Source organism: Malania oleifera, chromosome 8, assembly GCF_029873635.1.
Source record: "Malania oleifera isolate guangnan ecotype guangnan chromosome 8, ASM2987363v1, whole genome shotgun sequence".
Taxonomy (NCBI): Eukaryota; Viridiplantae; Streptophyta; class Magnoliopsida; order Santalales; family Ximeniaceae; genus Malania; species Malania oleifera.
This window is the reverse complement of record NC_080424.1, coordinates 58116112-58135072: the sequence shown is the minus strand read 5'-3', so window position 1 is coordinate 58135072 and position 18961 is coordinate 58116112. Positions and strand designations below refer to the sequence as shown.

Genomic DNA, 18961 nt, shown 5'->3' with positions numbered 1-18961 from the left:
ACCTTTATTGTTGCTTGTATATCTTGAAGGTTCTTGGTGAGCTTTCGTTAGGGTGATTCTTGGTGAACACCGAGTTGAGGCTCTTAGTGAGCAACTGGGTTTTGCACCTATGTTGTAAAGGCTTCTCCGACTTGTTGGGGATTGCTTAGAGGATTTGGGAATCTTTGAGTTGGACTCGAGGCATGGACATAGACTTGGTGCCGAACCACGTTAACTTCGCTGTGTCAAGCTTCTCTTTCCTTATCTTTCTATTACTTTACTTGATTACGTTTGTTTACTTTAAGATATATTGTGGTATTTTACTCTTGTGTCCTGCTGAGGAATTTTTGTGCCAGTAGAAAAATTCATTATCTGCAAAGAACGTCTATTCACCCCCCTCTAGACACACACCCGAGCCGACAGATACACTTAGACCTTCACCTAAATTTGTAGGGCATAAACAATTTCTATAGTGGCAATTGATTAATTCATGATGTGGGTAGAGATGAAGGCTCTATTGTGGATAATATAACACAATAAAACCAATTTCTTTTGGACTTCAATGGCGTGTATATTTTGGAGTTCCCAATATAATAATTATAGATCATGGAATAGTTTTGACAAAGAGTGGTTAAGGACGTTCTATTATAAGCTAGGGATTGACTTCATATATGTTGTGGTATCGTATCCACAAAGTGATGGACTAGTGAATAATGTGAATAAAACTATACTTCATTCGCTAAAGACTCATTGAAGTGCACTCAAGGGAGATGGATAGATTAGCTACCCATAATTTCATGGGCATACTATACAACCACTTGAGGGAGATTGGTGGATACGTTTGGTACTCAATGCAGGGACCTTTAATTTGAAGAGAATGATAGGGGTCCTACCCCTTTATTTTCCCTTATTTACTCCGGAGTTCAAGCCTTTCATTTGTTCGTCCTTACCTTTATTTTCCCTTATTTACTTCAGAATTTAAGCCTTTCATTTGTCCCTTTTAGTTGAGTTATATGTTTTCGTATCAAGGTGCCCTTTAACTTCTTGTTATAGATATTATTTTATTTCACAACTGATGTATATGAAAACTAAAATCATAACAAAATATGGAGAGAGAATCTTCTATTTCGATAATTGTAATATAACTAGAAGAAATCATTGACAGAGGAGAAACACGAATTAGAAAATAACATCCAGTATCATTTATAAAGAGAGAGTTGTGCTCATAATAATAATTTCCACGCCATCAGTTAATTTACAATAGTTAATAATAAATAGGTCTATAACATGACATAAGAGCCTATTCTTGACATACTAAATGTCACTCATTAGTAATGTAAAATTAAATAAATCTTTAATAGTAAAAAACTTCTTATTAGAGATTTCTTTTTACACCTACTCTTCTTTGACTAATGGATAATGGTATAAGCAATTTAATATAAAAAAATAATTATTTGTCTTTTTTGTTTTATATTTTCTTGTTCTTTCGTCCTTTTTGGTAAACAAATATAAATAAACAGGACACAGTACCCACCCCGCCCCCTCCAGAGAGAAATCCTGTTGATTCCATGGACCAAACTCCCACAACTTCGCAGCCAGCGGAGCCCTCACCATCCCCAGCACAATCCCCACCTCCGTCCTCCGTTTCTCCCACTTCCACCCCAGTCTCATCTTCTCCCAACTCCCAGACAAACCCTAAATCTAATCCCAACCCTAAACCTTCAATCCCACTCGCCTCACAACCACCGCAGCAGCAGCAGCCTTCTCAGTCGAGGCCTCCGTTCAACAGAACTTGGCCCCAGCAGGCGCATCATCCGCATTTCTCGTCGCACGTTCAATCGCCGCTTTCGTCATGTTCTTCCGTTTCCGCCTCGGCGTCTTCATCTATTTCAGCTGCGCCGCCCGCGCAAAGGGGTGGGATTGCCATTGGGGTCCCTGCCCACCATCCTAGCCCTATGCCGCCGCCACCTACCTCATTTAGCTCGTCTTCTTATGGACAGCAGTTTGGTGGGTTGGGTCGCAGCGCTGTCAATGTGTCTGAATCAGGGGGCAATTCGAGTACACCACAGGTGGGCTTCCTGCTTTTTCCGCTTATTTTTCTTTTGGAGTAGATTTTGCTTACCTTCGGTTTGTTTCCAGGTACTCGAATAGAAGAAAACATAATAAAAACTGTGTTGTTTGCTATTTTGTTTTCTAAGGGACGGGGAAAATGAGCTTAATAGAAGAAATAGTTGTGTTGTACTCGAATAGTTGTCTTTTCTCAAAGTAGCAGAAAGTCTAGATTTAGGGTGCTCGTTTCTTTTTCTTGTTCTTCCCTGCATTTCCTTAGCTGCCAAACTTCAATATAGTTTTGTTTTTGTATGACTCATTTCTCGTTGGTATGGTGGCGACTTTGGTTAGATATGTGTGGATTAAATTGTATTGTTAAAATTGAATTTTTCTGCCTTGTTTGTGATCATTTAAAATGTTATAGGTTAGACAATCTATACAAGGAATGCAGGGTGTGGGCATGATGGGATCACTGAATTCAGGCCCTCAAATGCGGCCAGGTGGGATTCCTTCACATCATCAACAGGGACCTGTCCAATCATCTTATAGAGCACAGATGGCCTCGAGTAATCCATCTCCTGCTAACCAAGTGAGTACCATGTGCCGATTCAGAATTTATTATTGATGCCTTTTTTCGTAAATTATATCAAGTTGCCATTATCTTTTATGCCTTTTTTTTTTTATTTATGTAAATGATACCAAGTTGCGTGGTTCTGAATCCAGTCAAATGGTCATGGGGCTGCACGAGTTGGCCAAATTCAGACTGCTATTAGTTGGTTGAAAATATATGGAAATTGATAAATATTTGAAAAGTTTTGATATTTATTCTTAAAATTATGATGGAAAAACTAATAGAAAACCAATAAAAAATAAGATTTTGGGCCAGCCATCTGACCATTAATTTAGCAAGTCAGTCAAGTTTGGATATAGACCATGAACTAAGAAATAAATGAAGCAAGAATTGTCATGAATTCAAAAAAAGATGACTATGGTTCCATCCTAGATATTGTATTCCTTTGAAATTTACATGTTTTTTTTTTTTTTTCCATTTATTTGATTTATGTGTGCTTTGTCTCTCGTGTTGTGTAGTTTTATGTGGATTTTGGTTCAAGGTACCTGCACGTTCTTTTGAACATTGTGAAACATTTTTAAAGTTCCTTATTGTTATTTTTGATAGAAGTGACTTCATTAAGTAGAGAAGAAGAATATACAGAAACAAGGATAAGAAATCCTCAAAATGAAAAAGTAAAAATTACAATCAAAACAAGAAAGCCTTCCAATGCTGCTGGGCATCCTAAAAATTATACCCTTAAAATAGTTGCACTAAAAACCCAAATAGATGCCAAAGATCAAACCTTGTCCCAAATTCTTGAAGCAAAACTAAGGACAAAAGTTAGGTTTATTTAAATGCTATTTATTAAACAAACAAATACTAAAAATCAAAGAAAATAGACCCAAAAATATATATTTTACTAAAGTAATTTTACCAACGAAAACTAGACTTTGTAACCTTTAATATAAGGAATAGAGTAAAAAAAGAAAAAGAAAAAGAAGCAAAACGAGGACTCATAATCCTATTGTAGTCGTTCACAGCATAAGGTAATGGCCTATAGCAGCTTGTAATGGCTGTTGCAATGCCATGATGACTGTATTGGCTGATATGATTGTGAGTTGGATGACCTTCGAGATATTGCCTTGTAATGGTCTCGGAAGCCATTGATATTATTAGGCAACAACCAATATGATTGTTGCTCACTGATTTAAAAATATGAAAAAATCCTTTATGGGGCACTTGTTTCACAAAATAAATTTATTCCCGTGGATTGACATTCCTAGGAATCTCACTAAGAGTGTGTTTGGTTGGGAGAAGTGGATAGAAGAGAAAAGAAACTACTAGGAGAGAAGATAAGAAAACAGAAACTTGTTTCTTTCTTGTATGTTTGGTTCAAGAGGAGGGAAACTCGAAATCTACTTCCCTTTTTTGGTTCAACTAATGGGAGAGAGAAGAAAAGAAATTGTGTATTATCATTTTATAATATTACCCTTGTAAGGAAAGTGCATGATAATAATGCAATGACAATATATAAATGATTTTTTTTTCTTTACAACAAAAAAAAACAAAATTTTTTAGATTAAAAGATCCTATCAAATTTGGAAGAAACCAATATGCACATTAAATTCCATCATGACAATATTTTCATTGACCATATGTTTTTTGGAAATCAAACCATATAGAAAATAAAATAATGTAGATGAAATTTGTGATTTTAGGAATTTTTTTTTTAATTTTGTGAAGGGGCATGATTGTCTTTTTATAAAGTTATGAGTTGGCTTCCCTTCTTTTCACTCCAAACTTCTCCAATTTAGGAAAGAAACAAAGCTGGAATTTTCTCCGCTTTTTCTTTACACTTCTCTCCACCTATTCTCTTTCCTCCCTTAATGTCAACCAAATACAATAAGTGGGGCGAAGTTATTTCTTCTCTCTTCTTTTCTCTTTCTCTCTCCACTTCTCTCCACCTCTTTGTGCACCGGGGAGAGAAATTATTTCTTTTCTCTTCTCTTCTCTTCTCTTCTCTCCTCTCCACTTCTTCCCAACCAAAATCACCCTTAAGAATGGGTGATTCCTAGGAATGGGATGCCTACCTCATAGGATGTTTTGCATTTTGTAAGAATCCAAGGAATGTATATAGGATGATCATGTTAGTGTTTGGTTGCATTTCAAGAATATGAAAATTATACTTGTTGCTGTTGAAATTCACTAGATTGATTCTCAACTTCAATTTCCCATAAAGAAAGTAGAAAAAGTTTGGAGGACTTGGGGTGTGCTCAGGGGATCCCTTCAATGCTTAAGCCTATGATTGAAGAAGTAAGAGTGAATATGGCAACAAGATAAAAGATGTGTTCGAGGTGTCTGACCTTCCCTTTGAAATCACTTTTATAACAGAGATGGTTTTGGTATTTGTTACTGGAGGCCTTTAATTTAAAGGGAGTTATAAGGGTTATATGCCTTTATTTTCTTCCCTTTACTCAACACTTACAAGCCCTTTGTTTGCCCTCCTTAATTGCATTGAGTTACTCCTTTTGGTGTGAGGATACCCCTTCTCCTTCTACGTTATAGGTGTTTTTTTTATCGTCCATCAGTTGCCGCTTATTCCATAGCCTCGCAAGCCACTTTCAGGTTTGGAAGTATTTATTTTTTCACATGATGTTTTACTCTATTGTTGGTTATGAGTAACAATCTGTCAATTTTGAGCTGAGCTTATATGTTGCTTATATGAGCAGAGCTCATTTGTGAATTATGAGCAGGACTTATCAATTGTATAGAAAAAGCTTGGGGTACTCGGGATGTACTCAGGGGATCCCTCCAATGCTTAAGCCAATGATTGAAGAAATAAGAGTGATTATGGAAACAATATAAAAGTTGTGTCCGAGATGTCTGACCTACCCCTAGGAATCTCCTTCTACAGCAAGAGACCGCTTTGGTATTCAATACTAGGGGTCTTTAATTTGAAGGGAGTTAGAGGGATTACATGCCTTTATTTCCCCCTTTTACTCAATAGTTACAAGCCCTTTATTTGCCTTTCTTAATTGCATTGAGTTACTCCTTTTAGTATGAGGATGCCCCTTCACTTTCTAGGTTATAGGTGTTCTTTTATTCTCCATCAGTCGTCTCTTATTCCTTAGCCGCAGAAGGCACTTTCAGGTTGGGAGGGGTGTATTTATTTTTTCACATAATTTTTTACTCGATTGTTGATTATGAGTAACCATTTGTAAATTATGAGTTGGGCTCATCAATTGTATCACTTTAAGAAACAAAAACGAAGAGAAAATAACATAGTATTATGGTAATTTTACATTGTTTGAGTGATAGACCTATCTTCACGAAATCCTAACAGCCTTTTTCTAATGAAAATTTTTAACATTTCATGCTCTAAAAACGAAGTAATCTTACATGCTTCAATTGGACAACTTTGTAAATTTTGATTGCTACTTAAATAATCCAAAAACTTGAATAATGTAGTAAAAAGACATAATAAATAATATTTTGATTTTTTCGACAGCCACCAATGAAAAGGAGAAAGTGAATGAATCTTGCCCATTGTTTTGTATTTAATTAGATATAATTTTAATATATAAGTAATTAATTTGGTCTCTGTATGGGAAAATTTTCAAAGAAGGACAACCTTAGCTTTTGGAAAAAAACAGTCCCAAGTAAGGGCATACAAAAATTACCAAAAATCTAAAAATCAGACTGAAATCGAACTTTTTTACATTTTGGTACTGGTTTTCATTTTCAATTTTCAATTTTCAATTTTCTTTTTTAATTTTTTGAAAAATAAGTTTTTGGTTAGTTTTCTAATAAAAACCAAACTGAAAGGTATTGTCACCCAATGCATTACATCTCGTAGTTACCCAACACTGGTTTTTATCTTTCTTCGTTTTTTTAATTTGAACCATGTGGGGGATTGTTGATATTTATGTTGGATGTTTCAAATTTAAAAATATTAGTTTAATAGATATTATATAACAGTAATTGGTTTCTAATTTAATTAAATATACGTTAAATTTAATATATTAGTATTAACTTTTTTAGAATATTAACTACTACTTTAACGTTTCGTATTTATGATGCTGGAAGATATAGTTAAATTTTATCCATATAAATTGTGATCCAACTTCATTTCAAGATACGTTTTTCTTCTACAAAACAACTCTATCATCTTTTACTCTCTTGAGATTTATATTCTGTTGGGTAATTAATGATACTACATCTCCTATCGCTTTGGTGTTTGTGAGTGCACACAAAATCGAGCCAGCTGAGTAATCCTAGAGGTTGTGCACGCAGTGAGTATATGCACCGAGAAATGTTCTCCGTAGGCACGCCTCAGCTTCTAATAAGTATTTGTATTTTTATTTATATTAAGTTTATTAGTAAATACTTTTCCTTCTATTATATTTCCAGCATATATATTGCCCATTTATTGGCTTGAATTTTCATCCTTTGAAAACTTCTTAAATTGATATGATATGGCCAAATCACCCAAGCATTAGCCTCATGATTCATCTTTTTGAATTGTCAAATAAGAACTTAATTGGACATCAGTCTCATGGTTTGTTTTCAAAAATTTTATATATACGGTTGCGGTGTGTGTTTTTATTTCGTATTGGTGTGGCGACTAAGGTTAAATGAAAAAAAAGTGTACCTTTCTAGTAAGATATTGGCATGGTCCATCCTAGTGAGATAATGGACCCTTTTGTTCTTGGTCCCATTGTGGTCACAATTGGTTACCCAATAATTTATGACGCATGAGAGTTCGGTATCTTGGTGATCACGTCTATGGGTGGACTTCTTGCATTTTTTTTTTTTTATAAGCCTCCTTGGGTGCCTTGGAAGCCAAGGTATCCCTCAATCTGGGGGCTGATCGAGGTGCCTCCATCTTCTTTCTTTTTTCCCCCGTAGTTACAAGGATCATCTTGAGGGAAGTAGACCTGCTCTACCCGGCATGCCAGTCTGTTGACACTAAAATTCAAAAACTGACTTCCAAGTGACTAGAGCCAAAATTATGTGAGGTTGTCATGACCTTGTGTCAACAATACTTATTTTAACCCCACGATGGCGCCAAACTATTGTTGCTGAAATTTGATGGATTGATTTACGACCTTAATTTTCTAAAAAGGAAAGTAGAAAAAGTTTGGAGGATCCGGAGTGTATGCTGAGGGATCCTTCGATTGTGTAAGTTAGGGACGGAAAAAGAAAGAGTGGATATGGCAACAATACGAAAGATGTGTTTAAGATGTCTTACCTTTCCCTAGGAATCTCCTTTTATACCAAAAGACCTCATTGGTATTCAATACGAAGTGGCCTTAATTTAAAGAGAGTTACAAGAGTTATACTCCTTTATTTCCTCCCTTTACTCAGTAGTTACAAGCTCTTTATTGGCCCTCCTTGATTGCCTTGAGTTACCCTTTTACCTACAATCTAGAAGGTGGAGGAGTTCCTTGCACAAAAAGGAGAAAGTCAAGGCAATTAAGGAAGGCCAATAAAGGGCTTGTAATTTCTAAGCAAAGGGGGAAATAAAGAAATATAATTCTTGTAACTCCCTTTAAATTAAGGGCACTTGATATTGAATACCAAAGGGGTCTCTTGCTATAAAAGAGGATTCTTTGGGGAGGGTTAGGTATTTTGGACATATTTTTTATTCTATTGCCATATTCATTCTTTACTTCTTCGATCCCTGACTTAAGCATAGGAGGGACCTCCCTGAATATACCCCCAATCCTCCAAGCTTTTTCTACTTTCTTTTAGGAAATTGAGATTGGAGATCAATTTGAGTGAATTTTGGCAACAACAGTTTGACACCAATCATGGGTCCTGAAGAAGTATTTGTTGACACAAGGTCATGATGACTTTGCATAGTTTTGGTTCTTGTCATTCGGAGGTTGGTGTCTAATTTTTGGTGTCAAGATATTGGCATCCCAAGTATGGGAAGTTTGCTTTCCTTGCAATGATCCTTGTAATTAGAGTGAAAAAAAAAGAGAGGTAGTGGGGGGCATTTTGATCAGCCCCCAAATTGAGGGATAGCTTGGCTCCAAGGCGCAAGGAGACTCAAAGAAGGGGAAAAAATGCAATAGCTCATCCTAACCGTGATCACCAAAGATACCAAATTTTCATGTGTGATAAGTTGTTGGGCAACTGATTATGATTACAATGCAATCAAAATTGAAAAGGTCCATTGCTTCCCTAGGATGGACCATACTGTTGATATTAATGTCGTATGTTTCAAATTAAATATATATATATATATTAAACAATAGCCATTGGTTTTAGTTTAATTAAATATACATTAAATTTAATATTTTAGTTTTAATGTTTTTAGAGTATTAGCTACTACTTTAACAGTTTCGTATTTATTATGCTAGAAGTTATGCTTAATTTTTACCTATATAAACTCCGATCCAACTTCATTTTAAAATATGTCTTTTTTCTTCAAAACGACTCTATATTTTCTTGAGATTTGTTTTTTGTTGGGTAAATAAATGACACTACATCTCTTATAGCTCTGGTGTTTGTGAGTGCACAAAAAACCAAGCTCGTTGAGTAATCTTGGAGGTTGTGTGCGCGGTGACTATATGCACCGATAAATGTTCTCTGTAGGCGCGGATCGACTTCCATGCCTTAACTTTTAATAAGTATTTATATTTTTATTTAATCTTAATTTTATTAGTAAACATTTTCCTTTTATTATATTTTTCTAACAATCTTAAAGCCTAACGCTATTATCTATTTTAGAAGGAAAAAAAATAAATTGCCTATATTGAAAGTTTCAAAAAAAAAAAGTGATGCTCCTTAGTTTTTTAGTTATTATTATTATTAGGGCAAAAGACACTAACCTCCTCTAAGGTTTGGAAAAAGACAATAACCTACCCCGAGGTTTCAAAAATTCCAAGGACTCCCTTTAGGTTTCAAGAATTCCAAGGACCTTGCCCGAGGTTTGCCAAAAAGATGCAAAGCTCCTTTTGTATTTTGCCAAAAAACAAGCTTTTTTAGGGGGAATTTGTCTATTTGGCAAACCTTAGGGGAGCTATGTGGCGTTTTTGAAATCTCAAGGTAGGTCTGTGACATTTTTGAAACCTTAAGGGAGGTTTCTTTCTTTTTTCCAAACCTCAAGGGAGGTGAGTGTCTTTTGCCCTTACTGTTATTATTATTATTATTATTATTATTGTTATCATCATCATCATCATTTGATATAATTGTTATTGATATAATCATAATATATATTATTAAAATTTTACAATTATCTATTTCTATGATACTTTGATATAACAAGTGACTAAAATTTTTTTCCTTAGCAAAGTAGATGAAGAGATTCAAATTTTTATTTTATGCATTATATTTTTTTTGTGGTTATCACATATTTTAAAAATTGCATATGCTCGTATCCTGTTTAATAAAATTGCATATGCTCGTTAACACATTTTTAGTCACTTGTTTAATATAACAAGTGACTAAAAATTTTTTCCTCAGCAAAGTAGATGAAGAGATTTAAATTTTTATTTTATGCTTTATATTTTGTGTCGTTATCACATAGTTGTGAATTATTATTGTTTATATTATTTAAAGTTCTGACACTGGTTGTGAATTATTATTTTTTATCGTTATTAATAGTATTTGTTAATTTTTTTTTTCAAATTGGATTCCTAATTGTTTAGTTAGATTATATACAAATGGAATATAATGCTGCCTATGCAATATTTAAATTTGTGGAAATGTTATGAAATTTTTATTAGTGATCCTTAAACAAAAGTAGATGACATAAAGTTTTAATAGTTCAAGTCTGTAAAAGTGAAAACTGAATTTGCTATCATTGTTATATGATTAACTTATATATTTGCTTTTTTTCGCCACGAATTATTGAGCCCATTCTGCTTAATTTTTATCTTTATGACTAAACTTTAATTTATAGTTAAAAAAAATTATTGAGTGTGTATATTTTCTAAGTTTTCTTAACTACACAGATTTTGATTTTCTTCATTTCTTGCATGATGAGTGCATGCTTGAGTATTGTGTATTTTAGATTAATTTATTTGTTTCTCAAATTTCTTTTCTTTGGTATAGCCATGTTAGAGATATGTTAGTTGCGTAACAATATTTTACTGACCTTATTTAAATATTGTCAGATTTTGAAATATATTGAAGTGTGGGGTTTACAATTTTATAATTGCTATAATATTGTTTGAGATTTATTATATTTGAGACAAGTATAAAAATTGTGGCTTGAACAATTGAATTAGAAGGTTTTTTTTTTTTTTGTTTCTTGTTGTTGGTCTTGACTTGTTTATTTAAATGAGAGATATACATGTACATAAATTAGTCGACATTATTATTTTATATTGTTTTCCAGTAGATTACATTTTAACATTTTTATTCTATTTCACTGCATATAAGGAAAAAAAATTATAATATTTTCCCCCAATTATATGATTACATGATTTTTGTAAGGTACATAAATTTATTATCCTTAATTGTGGGGACTAAAGTGTTTTGTATACTATTCATATGTGAAATAGACAGTGGTGCATAAATATGCAATTAAATTAATATACTCGATAATTATTATTAATATTTTTTCAAAGTAAGATAGGTGCAAATGAGACATAGTCTTTGCATGGAAGTAGTAGTGTGATGATGGAGTCACCTAAATTTATAAGCCTTAAATGGCACAAGGAAATTAATTTCTATATAATAATTAATACATATAGATACCACAGCCATGGTGGTATTGGCTTAGGTTAGTATATTTGTGGACTAACATGAACTAATTGAATAGTCAAATTGGGCTATTACTAGTGTGATCACAAAAATGTGGGGGTACCTAGTACCAATATGATTAAAATATGAAAATTGAGAAACAACTGTTGATTAATGAACTCCTTATCTAAAGGGTTAGCTAGAAAGTTAATGGGAAAAAAAAAAAAGGAGGAAAAAAAACATCGAGGGGGATGTGTCTTAAGCCCTTAACATGAATTACTAATGATGACCACCCAACCTATGTGATTGAAGATCCCATGAATTATGTTCACTGTTTAGTGAGTAATAATAAGTCATTGAGCAGTTTGGTGAGCACTATTACTTATTTTGATCATCCATATGCTTTGTTAGGTGGTGTGTTTAGTTGCAGTTATACACTTAATGGATTTACCTATGTGAGTGTGGAAGTGGGGTTGCTTCCTATGAAAGTCTTATGGGCTAAAACTTTTTAGGGCACTCATGAATATCTAGGAATGGTGCATGACCTATTTGTACTAACCCACAGGAGTTCTGTCTCTAAAGATGTTATGTGAGTGATATGTTTATAGTGTTACGCTAAAAGAATTTCGTTCAAAAATTTAATATTCACCAAGTTCTTGTAACTCATAGCTTATTTTTTTAAGTGCAATTCAGAAAGAAAGATATTGTCATCCAATGCATTACATCTTGTGGTTACCCAACATTGGTTTTTTTATCTTTCTTCATTTTTTTTTTTTTTTCAATTTGGACCATGTGGGGGATTGTTGATATTAATGTTATTCAAATTAATATATATATATATATATATGTTTAATAAATATTAAACAACAACCATTGATTTTATTTTAATTAAATATACATTCAATTTAATATTTTAGTTTTAACGTTTTTGGAGTATTAACTACTACTTTAACGGTTTTGTATTTATTATGCTAGAAGTTATACTTAATTACCTATATAAATTGTGATCCAGCTTCATTTCAAAATATATCTTTTTTCTTTAAAATAACTCTATATTCTACTCTCTCTTGATATTTGTATTTTGTTGGATAACTAAATGACACTACATCTCCTATAGCTCTAGTATTTGTGAGTGCGCACAAAATCGAGCTCGTTGAGTAATCCTGGAGGTTGTGCTCCTAGTGACAATATGTACCGAGAAATATTCTCCATAGGCGTGAAATCGGCTTTAAGGACAGTGGTCCTTCCACACCTCAGCTTCTGATAAGCATTTATATTTTTATTTAATCTTAACTTTATTAATAAATATCTTTTCTTCTATTGTAATTTTCCAACACATACCAATATCTTGCTATCTCTAGACTTCTATCCATCAAGGAAAGGTACACTTCTATTCATTTAAATTGAGTCATCGCTCCTCTAAATAATAAAACACACACCTCAGCCGTGCATATAAAATTTTTCAACACAAGCCACGAGACTAATGTCCAATTGAGTTATCAATTGGACAATTTGAAAAGATGAATCATGAGGCTAATGCTCAGGTCATTTAGCCATATCATATCAATTTAAAAAATTTCTAGATGATGAAATTTCAGCAAAATGAATGGGTAATACACACACACATACGTGCATACGTATATATGTGCGCACACACACACACACATAAACACACATATATTCTTTTTTTTTTGCTGTGATGATATTTTATTCATTTCAATAAACACTTGAGACTCTTCTTTCAAAAAGCTAAGGTCATTTTTATTTGAAATGAAATTTTTCCTACAATGACCAAACTATATTTAATTACTCATTAAACTAAAATTATATGATTAAATACCCAACAATTGGCAAGATTCATGCACTTCCTTTTCATTTCAAAAGTTAACTTTTGTTGAAAAATCAAAATATTATATATTACACATATTTTTATTCCAACTGAAATTAACTGGTTGGAAAAATTCCTAAGGTCAATTTTAAATCGCATAGATAAATTGTATTTGACCATTCATTTATTTATTCACATGTTTGAATTATTTAAGTAGCAATCAAAATTTACGAAGTTGTGCAATTGAAGTTACTTGGCTTGTGGAGCATGAAATATTAAAAAATTTCATTAGAAAGATTTTGCTGGGATTTCGTGAAGATAGGTATATCGCTCAACTATGTAAGATTACTATGTTCTTTTCTCTTTGTTTTGTATCTCAAGGTGATGCAATTGATTTGATAGATGAGTCTTGGTCATAAATGACAGAGGAGCCTTGCTTATAAATTTTCAGATGAATCATGATGCTAATGCTTGGGTCACTTGGCCGTATCATATCAATTTAAGAAATTTTTAGAGGATGCAAATTTCAGCAAATAAATGGACGATACACACACATGCATATTTGTTCTTTTTTTTTTTTATTGTAAGAATATTTTATTCAATCCAATAAACACTTGACTAGGGGTGTACTCAGTTTGGTTTTGCCAAAAACCATGACCAAAATGAAATGAATGGTTATAGTTCATTTTAACTGGTCAGTCGGGTTAAAATTTTCAATTTTAATAACCTTTTAACTGAATTTACCAAAATATTAATTTGCTCAATTTAAGCCTTCAACATAGGCTGAAGTCCAATAATGAAGCATATGTTGAATTTGTATAAAAGTGCTCCTTTTGTTGTTTGGGTGTATTTGGATGTTTTATGGTATTATGCAATGTTTTAAAAGGAGAAGGCATACTGCAAGTCGTTCTAACCCTTAAGAGGTGAGATGTAAGCCTCAAGCCTTGGGGATGTAAGCCTATTGAGAATTTATTTTTGAGATAAATGTATGGAAATAAATTTCATATATTTTTAAAAATAAATATAAATTAAGAAAATCAGAAACAACAACAATAACAACAAAGCCAAGCCTTAAGTCCCACTAGGTGGGGTCGGCTATGTGAATCATTTTCCGTCAATTTATGCGATCATAGACCATTTCTTTTGACAAATTTAGGGCTATTAAATCCTTACCACTATCTAATATAAAATAAAAAAATCAAATATAATTTGCAAACTACTTGTTGGCCCATTCAAAAGTTGCTAACTTGAATTCATTATGTAAATCATGACAAGGATAGTTATAACATTACAAATTTCAAATTATTTTCAAGATCTAATCTAAGGTACAACTTTCAATTTTTTTGGAGAGGTTAGGTTCAAGAGTTAAAGAAACGAACTCATATTATGACATTCCATTTATATAAACATGGAGTTAAAAGTTTTTTAGCCAGATCAAACTTGAGAATCACACACCCAAAATGCGTAAGCCTCAACTAGAAAGACAAAAGTTGTGCCTTTTATGCAAATGTGTAAGCTTCAGTGAGTAATGCATTAGCCTTTTGGAATTCGGTATTTTAGATTAAGCCTCAAGGCATTTTAAGCACACCTTGCCCTTGCTTCAATGCAATCCTCAATTGGGCCTTTTAAAACATTGATATTATATGACTGCTTGAAGGTTACTGATCGTAGATTTCATGTATTGATTGGGTGTATCTTGTTTGGATTAAGTGCTTGGTTTGTTTTCCTTTTAAGGGATCTAGAATATCAATTTGTAAGGAAGATCCTGAGGGCAAATTGAGGGGCTGAATGGCCTTTCCAAGGTTCATTGACTCTCTTTGTAACTTAATTTCTGGACCCTATATTTCCTTGCAGGATGCCTTTTCAACTGCTGGAGTCAAAATTTGGGTTTTTGCTTATTTTTTTTCATAAAAACAGTAAGGTGATGACTACATTGTTAAATAGGGATTCATATTACCTGAAATCATGTCAATTTGGAGTGATGAATGATGATTGATTATGGTTTCCATTGTCAATTAGAGGCAGCCGGTAATTGGGGTTCCTACTTCCTACTACCTGATTTTCATTACTTAGAGGTCCTTCAGGTTAGAGGTTAATTAAATTCCTAGCACTCAAATTAAATAATTTCAGGTTGATGGTTAGGGTTCACATCACTTGACCTATCTAATTTAAGGGTAGTGGTCAGATTAACACTAGTTTACCTGGAGATCCTGCTGAATTTAGCCCAAATTTTCAAAAATAAACTTCTAATGAAAAGGAAGATCCCTAAAATTCATATATTTCAAAATCATTTTTTTTTTTCAAATGGCTTCTCGAAATTAAATAAAAACATAATAATAAAAAATAATTTTTTTTTGTGGCCCTATTGTTGGGCATCACAACTATGAGTGAGGTTGAGAGCTCTTGTAGAAAATTGTTGGTAAATTTGGAGTTGATGATCCATGAACTTTTCGCGGACAAAATAATTAAGACTTAAATGAATGATTATCCGAATTCTAATATTGTTATCTAGAGCCTTTGCCTTTCTTTTGGCTAATATCCATAATAGTGCCAAAAGACCATGAGCTCTCTCATTTGTAGTCATGGACTCCATATTTTTATCCTGTTAAGAAGTTTTTGGAACCAAATCTTAATTCTCAATAGAAGGAAAGTTCCCTAAACTGCTTTTTTGGGTAAAATTTTACTCTTTTTCAAGGAATTTTTCTAGAATAAATAAAACTAATTGGGTCATATATCAACTTCTTTGTTTTTCTAATTTGTTTTTTCTTTGTTGGGCCCTTTTGGTGAGGCTCACATGACCCCATTGGACCAATAATCCTTTCTCTTTGGTCTGGCCTCGACATTCTCTCATTGGAGGATGACAACTCACCCAATTTGCCTCTCCACCATAAATACCCCCAAGAGTTGGGGCCTTTTGACACTTTAGAAGTTGAACTCTCTCTCACTTAATTCCCTTCAGCCATCTCAACTTCCTCACTTGCCGCCTTTCATGCTTGCACTTCCTGGGGCTCCTTGGCTCCAGAATATCAGTTCCCTGTCTACAAGGCACTCTCACCCCCCTTTCAGGGACTTCCTCTATTGTTACTTTGAGTTTTTAGACCTCCCTTAAATTTGCTCATACTTCATAGACTGCTGTGGCACTGTCATGGCCAATATGATTTAGTGGAGATATCTATGAAGTTGTACCATTTTTTTTCTTTTTGATTCTCACTTCACCTTGAATTCCCCCCCCCCCCTCCCCCCCAAATTTTTAGAAGTGTGATTTTCTGGTTTACTTTGTGATGTCATGTTGTAGAGATTATGTATTCATTAACCTAAATATTATGGCATGAGGGAGTTCCCTTTGAAAACTTTCAGATGAATAGGAAGAATTATTCTTTTAGTGTTCTGGTCCCTTATGTGGTGGCCATTGTTTATGGTATCAATTTGATCTATACGTTAAGGTGGTGTTTGGTAATTGAGAATCAACTCTAGGAATTAGAATTAGAATGGTTGATTCCCATTCCTAATGTTTGTTTTACAATAATCTCATTTCGATTCCCATTTCATGCAGGAATGGGATTCCCCCATTTTGCCTATATTTTGATTCGTGACTCTTACTCTGGAATCAAATTTTGATTCCTAGAAACACAGTATTTATTATAATATGATAATTTATATTAATATAGTATAGTATATATTACATAAATTTATTAATATTATGATGTTGTTATTAATATTTAAAATATTAGAATATGTTTTAATATAAATATTAAGTGATCTTTATTACTATTTTTTATTATATATAATAATGTTATAACATATAAAATTAGAACAATATTAAATGTTAAATATCAATGTTTTAAAAAGCGAAGGTGTAAGGCGAGGTGTTTTAACCCTTAAGAGGCGAGGCGTAAGCCTTAAAGCTTTGGGGCATAAGCCTTTTAAGAATTTGTTTTTAAGATAAAAATATGTAAATAAATTTTTATATTTTAAAAATAAGGAAAATAAAGAAAATTACAAATATAATGTAAGAAAGAAAAAATATATATACGTTGCAAACTACTTGTTGGCTATTCAAAACTTGCTAACTTGAATATATGACATAAATCATGATAGGAAATAACTGTACTATTACAAAGTTCAAACTATTTTCATGATTTAAGATGCAACTCTCAATTATTTTGGAAAGATTGAGGTCCAAGAGTTTTAGAAGTCAACTCATATTATGACATTCCTTTTATACAAACATGTTAAAATTTTTTTCACCAATTCTTACTTGAGAATCACACACCCAAAATGCATAAACCTCAACTAAAAAGGCGCAAAAGGTGTGCCTTTTGTAAAAATGCGTAAGCCTCAACATGAAACGCATTACCTTTTTGGAATTTGGTATTTTAAATTGGGCCTCAAGGTGTTTTAGGCATGTCGCGCCTTGAGGCGATCCTCGATTGAGCCTTTTAAAACACTGTTAAATATTATGATATGCTTGTGATATGATTATTGATTTATTAAGTTATTATTTTTAATCTAAAAAATAAATAAAATAAAATAAAATTTATTATCATCAATTATAAATATATAATAGTAAAAGTTGCCGAGATGAGGATGCTTAGATGGATGAGTGGTATAACATTGAAAGATAAATTAAGGAATGAACATATTCGTGGTAAGTTAGGTATAGCTCCTATAGAAGATAATATAAGGGAGAGACGACTCAGATGGTATGGACACTTGCAACGTAGGACTTATAGTGCACGTGTGAGGAAGAGTGACTTAGTTACTGTGAGGGGCAGTAGAAGGGGTAGGGGTAAACCTAAAATAACTTGGGAGGAGATAGTGAGTAAGGATTTAATATCCTTGAATCTATCAAAAGAAATGGTCCATAATCGCATAAATTGGCGGAAAATGATTTATATAGCCGACCCCACTTAGTGGGACTAAGGTTTGGTTTTGTTGTTGTTGTTGTATAGTAGTAAAACTTAAAAATGATATTGTATAGAAAAATATATAATACTATTGCATGTTACATATACGCAGGCACATATATACTATAATGTAATATTATATATAATATAATAGGATATATACTACATAAATATAAAAAATAATATTAATATAATACTATATGCAATATGAATAATATAATATAATATATCACATAAATCTAAAAAGTAATATTAATATTATAAATAAATAATAGCATTTTTAATATAAAATATTTTAATCATTATTATTAATATTTATATTATATATAATAATATTATAACCCGTAAAAAGTAATAGAATAGTATTAAATTATAGATACTATGATATAATTGTGGTTATTATCATGTATAATCTTAAAATAATGTAAAATATTAATTATTAATATCATTAATAAAAATATATAATAATAAATTTTAATAATGATATAATGTATAAAAAAAGAACAAAATACTATTGTGTAATAAAATATAATGCTATGATGGCTATTTTATTATATTATTGTTTTGTATTAAATAATAATTATGTTGTAGTGTTATAATATATGATATATTTATTTACATTTTATAAATTACATATTAAAAAATAATACTTATAAAATGTAAGATAAAATATAATATTTTTAATATAGTTAAAAAAATAATAAAAAATATAACAAAATATAATATGAAAGTATAATCAAGTACATAATTATCAGAATGATTTTATTGTAAAAAAATATTTATTATATAGCTTAATAAAATAATAGTATGTAATAATTACATATTTATAATGTTATTATTTCATATTAAATTAATTAAATAAATTTTTTATACTATAATGACAAAATTGATAAATTAGACTAATTTCCAATTCCTATGTTTATATATACCAAACATTATATTACAATT

At 32.0% G+C, this 18961-nt stretch overlaps 1 protein-coding gene across 5 annotated transcripts in view; it reads left to right on the top strand.

Moving 5' to 3' along the window:
- Nucleotides 1–1481: 1481 nt before the first annotated feature.
- Nucleotides 1482–18961, top strand: part of LOC131162419 (transcription initiation factor TFIID subunit 12) — a 43822-nt gene continuing 26342 nt past the window's right edge. For 3 of the 5 annotated variants that reach the window (XR_009138790.1, XM_058118874.1, XM_058118873.1), the window contains exons 1-2: nt 1501–2048; nt 2453–2617. Coding sequence is in view for 2 of the 5 variants with exons in the window: in XM_058118874.1 (XP_057974857.1) it covers nt 1548–2048; nt 2453–2617 (666 nt within the window). In the remaining 3 variants the exon portion in view is untranslated. Of the gene's footprint in view, nt 2049–2452; nt 2618–18961 lie in introns of all 5 variants that reach the window. The other 2 variants (XR_009138791.1, XR_009138789.1) reach the window with 2 other exon arrangements.